Below are 12054 nucleotides of genomic sequence, written 5' to 3' on the forward strand. Positions count from 1 at the left end.
ACTCCGTACTCTGGCTCACAACCATTTGGTTCTATTTTGAAAAGTCAGAATTGATAGAGACTTTAAAGAAATACAGAGCGCCATTTCCTCCAGACCCACCAAGAAACAAATGGATTCTATCAATGCCAGGTAACTGCTGGTGACAAGAGCTACAGTCTCAAGTGCCAGGGGGCCAGGCATGTAACATAAGTGAGAAAAGCAAAAGTTGGGAATGAGGTAAATGGGAAAGCCCCCGTCTCCATCTGAAAGGGATCTGTGCTCACCTAAAATGGGTTGTTGCTAGAAGGGCATGCAGGCCTTGATTTGCTGATTCTTCGGATTTTTTTTCCCAAGAAATGCTGGAAATCTAGATTATGTAAAGTTTCCTAATAGTAAAACTAATTTAGCAAATTAAGAAACCTTTAAAGATACAGTGCAGGTAAACAAACAACAGCACTGCCCACAAGGTGTGGACATGGGCCTCCGGATCACAACTTAAAATTTTTTTTTTATTTGAAATAATTTTAAATTTATAAAACTTTGCAAAAATGAAAAGATCAAGGAAATGTGTATGTACCCTTTCCCCAGATTCTCCTGTTAACTTTTTACTCTATCAGCTTTACTGTTTGAGCTGTTCTTTCTTCCTTTTTCTCTTTTCAATCTGTATTTTTTTCCCTCTAGTTTTGTATATGATGGCCCTTTACCACTAACTATTATACTTCAGTATATTTCCTAAGAATAAGGATATTTTCTTAAATAGCCACAATTGAATACCAACTTCATAAATTGACATTGATAGAATATTCTTATCTACTACGTCATCCATATTCTGGTTTTGTCAGTTGATCAAAATAATATCTGTTATAGCATTTTCCTTACCCTCTAGGATATGAGCCTGACCAGGGTCAAATATTGCATTTAGTTCTCAGGTCTCTGTAGCCTTCTCAATTTGGAACACTTCCACAGTATTCTTGTCTTTTATAACACGGACATTTTTGAAGAACACAGTCATGCACCCACACCCCCTTTCCTTTAAACAAATTTAATGGAACATTCCTTATTTTATGTTAGTTCTTTCCTTATGATTAAGTTGAGGTTCAGTTGCAATTTCTGATCATATTAATGGTTGTGTTTTGTATATGAGAGCTATTTGTTGTTATTGTTATGTGAGGGAAGCAGATTGAGATTTCTGCAAGAGAGCTGAGAAGTTAAGATAATTGGGGTTCCTGCCAAGGTAAGTCTGTGAGTTACCAACAGTTGACAACTGGTACAATTAGTTATTTACATTTATTTACCCATCTATTTAATTTTCTTGCTTACTTATTTACTTCTGTGTTTTTATGTATTTACTTTGAAGAAGTGATAAGACCCTATGGAGTTTTGTTAGTAAGTTAACCTTCCCATTTTCCAGATTTATCATGGCATAACTAAAAGGAATCTAATTTTCTAGTCCAGAAAGGTCAAATAGGAGAGTTTATTTCTGTCTTACTGTGGAATCAGACTTAATAGTTCTTGAGTTATTGTTGGTACATGACAGTGAGACCCAAATCAAAATCCTGTTTTACTTTTGAAACTGGTACCATTGACTAATGAATGATTTTTCTTTGCAGTGGAGAAGAATTAGAATGTAACGTGAAAGATCTTAGACCAGCAACCGATTATCATGTGAGGTGAGTTGGGATATGAGAGCTACCCTGCAGTGGAGAATTCAGGTTGCTAAAAATAAATCATGTGCCCCTTTTAAAAGTTTTTGGTTAATGGCGTTTGCCTAACTTTAAGTTGCAATACCGTGGTCCATTGGCTCATTGGCCATTCATTTATTTATTTTTTATTTTTTATGTATTTATTTATTTTTTTAAAGATTTTATTGGCCGTTCATTTATTCTTGAAGGCAGTTCTGTTCTGCACTCAAGTGCACAGTGGTTGGGAGGACACAGAAGTGCTTTTGGTAATAGAAATGTAGACAGTACACTGAACAACATTTTAAAAAATTATTTTTAATAAGTAATTTTTATTTTGTATAATCTTCTAAGATCTATTGGATTGTGTGGTTTAGTATGTAATATTTTCTTTCTATAAAACAAATGAATTTTTTACCCTGGGTATGTCAGATGTTTATTCTAGACCATAAGTGGAAACTGTATGTTCAGCCCAATGAGTATGTCCTTCCCATCTTGCAAGAACACCTTTGGACCTTAAAAAACAATTGGTTTTGAAATAAAGAAATACAGATACCAAATGATCTCTGACAAGCATAACCCAATTTAGCAAAACAATGAACCTGTACAGTCTGATATGTAGTCTGAAATCTTACTGTAATTTTTCTGGAATCTCTACTGCGACTACTCTGGAAGGTAGAGCTAATCTTAGGAAGAAACCCAGCCAACAACAGACCTATGAAGAGGACGATATTATCTGGATATTTACCGAGCTTATCTGGTTATTTAAAGATACATCCATCCGTCCATTTCGCAAATAAGCAGCTATATGAATGTGATCCATAACATTTAAAAAATCTTAGTTAAATATTTTATTTTACTTAATTTTTAAGTTGACCATAAATTTGTCTAATAGGATACACAGCAGCATTCTCTCTCCTTTCTTCAGTTATATATGTGTACATAATAATTATGTAATAAAGTTACACGCATTAAGCACACATGCTTTATTATACTTTCCAAAGGTTAATTCACACCACATGTTCCTTTGTGAAGGGGTGGAGTCAGGCTTGCCTAACAGGAAGAGTATATATTAATTATCAGGAGGCTTGAGTTCTAGTGTGGTTCTGCCATGAACTGACTGTTTTAACTTTGGTCAACTGCAGAATCCTTATGCCACAGTTTTCTCAGTAAGAAACGTAGGAATGTAGGGATGTGCTCAGGTTATAGTATCTTTTTTGCTGCTCAAGTGCTTAATAGTAAGTTGAAAGCAATGCATAAAAGAGCAAGGTGTTTTATATTCAGTCATAAAGTGTACATCTGCGTAGCTATTGTAGTTTTTAGATGAACTCTTTGCAACTATCTCTTGCTGTTTAAATCAAAACTTTTGGATTTTGAGATAATTAGCTTTACCCCAAACATATTGAACTTTTCGTATAGTCTGTACAAGAAAAAGATTGTATAATTTGTGAAGCTGAGATGATCATAGAAATAAATAGTTTAATCATTCTGTCAAATTGTCATTTTAACAAGGAACCAGAAAATGTAACACCATATAGGGACCCATGTAAATGTTCTCCATTAATCATTGTTAACATATGTTTCCTTTTTTCAACATCTTTTAACGGTTTATTGTTATTGCTTTACTGAAGGTTTACTTTATTAATTTCCTGCTCATTCATGAGCTGACAATATCTTCTTAAACAAATTTAAATGTCATAAAGAGTTGGCCCTTTATTTACCATCTTGTCTGCTGTTTCCCTTCATTTCCTTTTAACCCTTCGTAGAAGGGGTAAATCTTGAGAACAACTACTTATCAATTTTTTTTTTACTGTGATGTCTTATGAATACCTCAAACTTCTGGGCACATAAAAGAAAACATTAATGGATTCCCCAAAAGGAATAGAAGCATTAGGTGGTTACCATCTAGAGGCCTTGGATCCAGATTCTCTCCTGACACATCTGGGACCCCACACTGTGGCACGTAGGACACGTGCAGTACCACACCTGCACAGCCTGAGGCACCACCAGCTATTATTTGGTCTAGCTTTCTGCCTGCCAGAGAGTTAGAAAACCTGTGATCTCTTCTAGTATTTAAAAAAAATCTCTCCTAAGAAAAACATCTACAGTCTAAATTGTAGTTTTTTTTGCCCTGCCTATTCCACAGTACATATAGATCATTCAGTCTCTTTTACTCTACAGTCTTTCATTTCTCAAAGTAGAGAAGAATCTTAACACTTCCAACTCATACTTAAATTTAGCTTTCTCTGCCTTGAATTGCTTTGGCAAGACACCATGATACATAATGGAAAGAGCTTGGAGCTTGGGGTTAATGGCTCGGTCACTTAGTAAAGGTGTGTGCTCAGGCAAGCCATTTGAACATCTGAAGCCTGTTGTCTCATTCATAAAATGAAGATAATAATGATGCCAGCCTCAGAAAGATGGTAGGAGAGCAAATGAAATATGTGCAAATCTATTATAAACCTGTAAAGGGTATAAACGTTATTTTTGTTTGTTTAGTTTTATTTTTCCAATGCTATTGCAGGTTTTCCACACTTGGAAAATAAAAAAAAGGATTTCATGATGCAGGTTCTTTGAACCTGTGTATAGTTTGATCATATCACTGACTATCTTATTGGGATAAAGTTATACCATATTTGGTACTGGGAAAAAAAAGCAACATCTCTTTTTATGATGCAGTTGGATTAATATTCTCAAACGTTAGTTCCAGGAATGTAAGCTTTTATCAAACACAGTAGTTTCAAATACAGTTTTAAATTTAATAGTCACCTACAGGGCCTCAAAAGGCTGTGTGGAAATAATTTCCTCACTAAATATCCACAACAGACGCTACAAAAAATTCTATTACTGTACAGGTGCAAAATGAGCAGTTATGTTCGTTGCCATTTTCATTTGTTTATGAATTACCAAGTTAGAAAGTGTTGCCCAGTGGATGTTTGTAGAGCCAATGATGAAAATGGACATATTTATTTCAGCAGTGTCAAACAGGCTACATTTTCTTTCCAGTTCTTAATATTGCACATTTTGATTAAGACCTGCAGAAGTCTCTGTTCAAATCTCTCTCCAGTATAGTAAAAGGTTTCTTCCTCAAATCATCTACTGGAGTATCATTTGAGCCTTCTGTTCTAACATTTCTTGTTGCTTTTGATTTTGCTGTTCTGATTCCATCCCCTTCACACTGATTTCTCGATATCTTTATATAATACTTTTCTTCATTTTCAACTTTTACCTCCCTCATGTTAGTGAGTATTGTCTGAGTCTACAAATCATATGTATGAACCGTTTTTTTAAAAGCAGCAGTCTCTCAATCATGCAGTCCTGTCCTTGAGCTGTCTGGTGCTTGACACCCGTTTCTAGGCAAGAACAGCTCTTGACTTCTTCTTGCCATCACCTCATTGTTATGGGAATAATTTAGTAAGAGACCAGTGGCATTCTTGATACAGTGCTACAGGTCACGTGCGTGCCTGTGGCTGTTTAGATTGGCACTTGCCATGTCATTTAGGCCAAATTCCACATGGAAAATTATACCCTGAGACATTACAGGTTTAAAGAAATTTTTTCCTCACTTTTTGCTATGAATTTTTGTGTGCCATAGCTTACACATCTATTCAACCATTATTGTTTTTTTTTTTTTTTTTTTTTTTTTTTCTCCTAGTGATTGAGGAAAATAATACTCTTCTATTAGGTTGATTTGCAAAATTTAGGTGTTGGGTCTTGGGTTAGAGTTTTTATTAAAGTCATTATTTTTTTTGGTTTACATTATTTGTTTACATTATTTGTTACTCCTTACACAGATTGCTCTTTTTGGTTTAATGTTGTTTGAACTTTTAAAAGGAATCAATTGAGATTTTCAAAGTATATTTATTTAGTGCTTTCATATAGGGCATTACGTATTGTGTAAAACCACCAATATAAAATCTCGCATGTGTGCACGTACATGTACACGAGAGATTGTATGTGTACGTGTGTCTATGTTGAGAAAAAAAAATGAGAAAAATCTAATACATACATATATAAATAAGTAAACATTATTTTATAATACTTATCCAAACGTATGTAAGTTTATACATATATAAACATATGCATATATACATTCACTTATTTATCCCAATAAATACTTATAGAAATACGCAAAGAAAATCATATTCCTTTTTTAATTGCTGATTTTATAATTAATATGGGCATTGAAATAGCCATTTTCTTGTGGGAGTCAAGCAGTTATATTTTTATCAATGATAGGATAATCAGGAATTTCAGTGGAATGGATAGCAAATTCATGATAAAATTTGAAGCAGTTTTCCAGTCGTTGGCATAAACAATTGGCAAAGAAGTTGCCCAGAGATGATATCATGTAATAACATTTCCCAGAAAAATTATGTGATGAAGCATTTCCAAAAATATGGTTGACCAGCTCAGTGCAGAGTTATGAAAAAGATATTACTGACCAGCAATTGTGGTTCCTAGTCTGTTACAGATGTGCTGGCAAAAGTTGGGAGCAAATTTCTGAAATTCTGAGAGCACCTGTTTCATAAGAATTTAGTTGGTATTTAAACGGAAACAAATGTGAAAACCCAACACAAGACTGATTATATTGTTAGAAAAATGTATTCTTTCCTGGGGTAAATGTAAAAGGAACTGAACTGCTTGCAGATTTGTTTCACTTAAGAAACTGATCCTGCTCCACAAATCTTTCTATCCGCTGATGCTATTTAGGGAAAACACATGACCATCATGTGAAAACATGATTGCAACATTCTTGAAAATACAACATCAACCAGAATTTTCTTTTATGGAAAAGTTATTGGTAAAAACAGAGTTGATTGTTACCATTAGTTGCTGTCTGTTTACTGAACAGTTTTAATTGACAGATGTAATCATGAGATAGTTAAATATCATGTCAAATGTTAGGTACTGTATGCAGCACATTTTTGTTGTCATATAAAATGGATCTTGTTTCCTTTGCGGACAGACATTTACAAGTGCAAAACACTGACTCCTAATTTAAATGAACTATAATATACTTTGAGTTTAATGACACGGAAAATAACTCCTTGTGGCCCATGTAATTGTCCATCTTCAACTACCTCAAATTTTTACTTTTGCCATAAGGTTTTTTTATCCCTCCTGTCATCCTCCCAACCTGACTGCCAGGAGCTTCCATCATCATGTGTCTCTGGCCTAATAAGTATGGCTTTCTGACTCTGAGAATCTCAAGAAAGGACAAATTTGACTGAGTCTAAATGTCCCCAGATAACTGACGGCATTCGGCTGGTACTCTGCAGGCCCTTTCCCTGCCTCCCTTTCCTCTGCTTTATGATTTCATGGATTTGGGGTGTCAACTGTTTTTGTGAACATTTAGGAACTGGTCTGCAAGAGTGTAATCAAATGCCTAGTGATGCAAACTGAGATACCTACTGGGAACCTAAGTGAGTCAAGTTCATTAGGTAAAAGGCAGCTGAAAAGCTATCTCACTCAGTGCCTAGGAGATAGTAGGGCATGGTGAGCTGCTCCCATCTAAAGGGGGAGCTGCTCTTGGCTTTTTATAATCACTACCATGCAGGTATGCAGCTGGGTGTTTCTAGCACTTCTAGTTTTAAGAGAAACAAGAGGTTCTTTTTTTTAAAATGAGATATGTCCGGGATTTTTTTCAGCATTGGCGTAATTTTTATTTTAACTTTTTATTTTGGATATAGTCAAAAACAGACAGTGATTCAATGAACTGTCATATACCCATCACCCAACTTCTTATTTCCGTGGTGTCCTCCCCTCCCCCACCCCACAGTTATTGTGAAATTAATTCTAGACATCATATTATTTCATCTGTAAGCCACATTGCTATTAACACATGCCCATCCAAAACAAACAAAAATGATGAATTTCTTTTTTAAAACCCAGAGACTGTTCTCATTTCTTCAGCTGTCCTAAAGATGAAGGTTTCGTTTTTTCAGTTTGTTGTAATTGGAATTCAACTATGGTGTGAATATTCTGTCTGGCTGATGTCTTGCAAATTTCTTTTAATCTATAGGTTTCCCCTCCATCTCTTTTTTCTTTCTTTTTTTGGGGGGGTTCCTGTAGAATTTTCTGCACTGTGAATTAGGCTGATTGCATCCCTGAAGTGTTGCTTTACATGTTCTCTGTGGTTATTGTAAAGTTGTGAAGAGGCTTCATCAGATACACGTTCAGTTTTTCTGGCGGCAAGGATTTCATAGGTAGCGGCGTGGTCTTTCATGAGGAGTGCATATTATCTACTTGTCTCTTTTACGATGATCATTGCCTATGTCCTTTAATTTGGCTGTAATATTTAAAAACACTATATATTGCATCCCTCTGCTCCCTAATCTCTTGTGTCAGATGCAACCTCAGCCACCAGTTGGAGAATTCTGATCTTACTAAAGTTCAGGCTGGAACCCTACCCTTGTCTGGAACATTCTGTGTGATTCATTTTCAGTCACTTACTCACAGGGAGCTGATCCTGATACATGGAAATGATCTTGTCAAATTTACCATTCAGTTTTCTATTATCATGTGTCTCCTTATAGTGAGTGCAAAAGGAGCATTTCTTTCATCAATGTGGGTGGAGAGCATCCTTATGAGAAGCGTCCTTTGTTGGGACCAGTGTCATGGTGTCTGTCCTCCCGTAAGGCAAATAAGTCAAATATCTAGTAAACATGTAGTATTTTACCTTTTAGGATTTTACTGATAACGTCTATTTTTACTTTGGACTTGCGTCGCCTCTGTAAATCTTTTGTAACGGACTTTGAGGAGAAAAGGACTTTGCAAATCACACACCTAATCAGAACCTATTTTCCATAATGTTATCTTTAGGTGTTGTTTATGTTCATTGGGTGAGGGGAAATGGATTGTGAGTGTTTAAAGAAACACTGATTACCAGGTCAGTAAAGCAGAGCAGGCAATACAGTTAGACTTCCACAGCTGAGTGCAGTGGATCCAACTTTCTAGCTGTGTGACATTGGGAAATTTAATTCACCTCTCTGGTCTGAGTTTTCGTCTGTCTTTAATGGGAATTCATAAAAGTTTGTTATAAGAATTAAGGGCTTGATAAGTATTTTCCAACTCTGAATAGCTTAATCCTTGTATCTTTTTTTAGGCAGTAAAAATTTCTTTGTTATCATTTTAAAAGAGTATGTTTAAAAAATTTTTTAATGCCCAATGTAAAGGAAAAAAGGGAAAAGTAGAAAGGAAATGATAAAAATCAGCATAATCCTATTTTATGCTGTTTGAAAGGAGAGTAGTTTTATAGTAGCACATTACGTGCTTTTTCTTCACAGCTTCTTTGGAGATACCGGGCACATATGTTCAGCGTTGAGCCAGGCGTTTTAATGTGCAGAGTACATATCTAATCTTGACACAGGTGCTGGAGTTAAATGTTCACATGGAGAAACGGTACCTGAATATTGTTTTTGTTGAATTGGAGAGAGATGCAGTTGGCAGTAGCAACCATGTCTCTGTATGAAGCATCCATATTTCCACCAGTGTTATAACCGTTCAAAGACGTCCCTGTTGTTTGTACGTCGGTGCTGCCTCTCCAGTCTCTGAAGCCCATCACTGCTTCTTGTCTCTTTTCACCCAACTCTTTACTTGTAGCCTTTCTCCAGACAAAGTCAACTGGAGAGTGTTTTGTTGGTTTTTAGAATGTATATTCGGAGACCTTTCTGAGGATTAAGGATACTTTCTTATTTAGCATAGTCTTTTCCAGTCGTCTACGTAGACCCTGCCTGTCTTGAATGGGGCTGGGTGGTTCTTACTGTGAACGGAAGGAGAGAACACATTCCCTGCTGGGATGATTCTCCATAGTTAGGTCAAGACAAGACCAGCAGAGAACAAGAGTCGTGGTATGTACTGCAGATGGGATTGTGTTCCTCTAGGGAAAGCCCTGGAGGAAAGCTGAGATAGAAACCCTGGTCTCTGTCATGGAACCCTGCCACTCACTGACTGTACTTGTTATTTTTTCAGGGTGTATGCTATGTACAATTCCGTAAAGGGATCCTGCTCTGAGCCAGTTAGCTTCACCACCCACAGCTGCGCACCCGACAGCCCCTTCCCACCGAAGCTGGCACACAGGAGCAAAAGTTCACTAACCTTGCAGTGGAAGGTGAGTAGCTCAACTCATCAGGAATGGTCTGCAGCCTGTAGCCATTGAAATATTTATTCAGCACTATTTCAGTTTGTCAGTGGTGTTTGGTTTTCTCCATAGTATCTATGTGAAGCAAGTTACGTTACCAGAAGTTATCATGTCTATAAAAAGGGGGGGAGAGGGAACTGCAAACCAAGTCGTAGCTCACTTTGCAGGGGAATTGGGTAAATCTTGAAGGAGCATATGCAAAACCTCACAAATGATATAAATGCTTAAGATTCTTGAATTTCATCACTTTCTAATGGTTTAATTCATTTCAACAAACATTTGTAAAAAGTTTTTATTAAGAGTTAGAGACAGAGTAGGTTCATGCCTCTGTTCGCTTCTTTTTGTGGTGCCTCTGAAATGTTTAACATTTTAAAACTGCCTAGAATGTTTGGTGTTCTCAACTACATTAAGATTTCATTAATTTTCACTATTTAGGCCTTAGATCAGTCAGGATTTCTAAGTACTTTTAAAAGTCTGAATTATATAGTAGTTTTCATGAAATATAATTTACTGGCTACAAATAACTCTTGCCAAAGAGAGGTCCTTACCATTATTATTATTATTATTCGCTTCTTAGTATTATTAGCTTATTAGTCATACTTGTGTGTGACTTGTGCAAGGAAATAGTAGATTACGTTATCAGTCTCTATAGTAATTATTTATGTATATGGATATTTTAAAATATAGTTTAAAATGTAAAATTTGTAGAAATAGAGATAATAAACATTTATAGCATTTGGGGTAAACACTAATGTGTGAAAGAAATAAGATGGCCAGGGAGATCCATTATTGGTGAAGAAGTATTTTGTCTTTTTGTTCCTGGTATCAGAGGGTCAAATTTATCTAGGAAGTTGATAAAAACAATTGGGAGTAGTGGTTAGCAACAAGGCATGGGCTTCTCTGAAAGACCCTCTCCTGTGGGCAGCTGCCTTCTCATGGCCAAGGCCGACATTGAATGTGCTGTTTGGACAAAGGCAAAGTTTGAACTGGCTTAGAATCTGAACTATTTTATTTTCCTTCCTGGCTTCCAGGGATAATCCAGGTCAGTGATTCCCCACCTTTTCAGAGTTTTAACACCCAACTGGTCATCATTGTAAATTCCTTCGAGCATATGCATCCATTTTAAAATGTGTTCTATATTTACATATATGTATATGTAAATATACCTCTAATTAAGGAAAGAATTACAATTTATTTTGTTTGGAAAATATAAGAAATATTCTAAAGAATACCAGCGGGACCCCGGGGTCTTATAAACCTAAAGTTGGGAATCACTGATACATACTATACTTAGAACATAAATGAAGTTCAGGTCTCAGGCAGACCAGCAACTTGCGGGGGGGGGAGGGGGGGAGACACACGGTTTTTTATTAGGAGGAAAATGTTTCACGTTTTCTTTTTCCTTTTATTTAATTGTGAATCAGAAACATACTCGTTTCATTCAGTCATGCACAAACTTGAAAGTTCTGGATTTAGATGAGTTTTTCTGTAACTGTCCTAAGACTACATTTGCTGATCCCAGTGCCCCAGCTGGGCATGAGGACAGGGGACTGTGCTCTCTCTGGCTGCCACTTGTCCCTGAATCCACAGAGACGCGGAGAGAGCTCAGGCTCTCCTGAAGTCTTCTTGTGCGTCAACAGCAGTAGACAGGGGGAAACAAAAGCCAATGGCACTGTTTCCACCTTCAGGGAATTAGGGGCTTGGTAGTAGGACGGGATATCGTAGAAGAAACTACTGAAGAACGATTTCTCTAGAGGTTTATGAGCCATTGGGAAGGTCATTCTTTTCTTAGAAGTGGGTTCTTATTTAAAACTTTGACTTTATCTGTCATTTAGAACTTTAAATGTGTCCCTATCCTGTCTCTCAAATTGAGCCCACAGAAGTCTGAAATTACAGTTCTGTAGAACATATAGCACTCACCTGAAATCTGGGTCTGAGGACTCAAGATTATATGACTCAGAAGGAAGATGGAAGGAAAGGAGAAGAAAAAGAGTTTCTTTATGAATTTAACTAATATTATCTGAGCCCCTGATGATAAATTTTATTAACAGTAATAAAACAACAGCTGCTATTTACTGAATGCTTCCTATAAGGCCAGGTAGTAGTAATTCATAGTTCAGTAGTTGATTTACATATATTCCTCTCGCTCTCCCTCTCCCTTACATCCCCCCCCATCCCCGTGTCTCCCCCAATCTTACTACAGTAGTCTGTGAGGGACCACACTGCTTTCCTCCCTTCTGGCAGCTCTAATCC

The 12054-nt window shown here is 36.5% G+C and overlaps 1 protein-coding gene across 2 annotated transcripts in view; it reads left to right on the forward strand.

The window, feature by feature from the left end:
- Positions 1-12054, forward strand: part of FNDC3B (fibronectin type III domain containing 3B) — a 320442-nt gene that overhangs the window by 233621 nt on the left and 74767 nt on the right. For both annotated transcript variants that reach the window (XM_019735100.2, XM_019735095.2), the window contains exons 9-10: positions 1590-1649; positions 9633-9771. In XM_019735100.2, the coding sequence (XP_019590659.2) occupies positions 1590-1649; positions 9633-9771 (199 nt within the window). The remainder of the gene's footprint in view (positions 1-1589; positions 1650-9632; positions 9772-12054) is intronic.

Source organism: Rhinolophus sinicus, linkage group LG01 (genome assembly GCF_036562045.2).
Source record: "Rhinolophus sinicus isolate RSC01 linkage group LG01, ASM3656204v1, whole genome shotgun sequence".
NCBI classification, from domain to species: domain Eukaryota; kingdom Metazoa; phylum Chordata; class Mammalia; order Chiroptera; family Rhinolophidae; genus Rhinolophus; species Rhinolophus sinicus.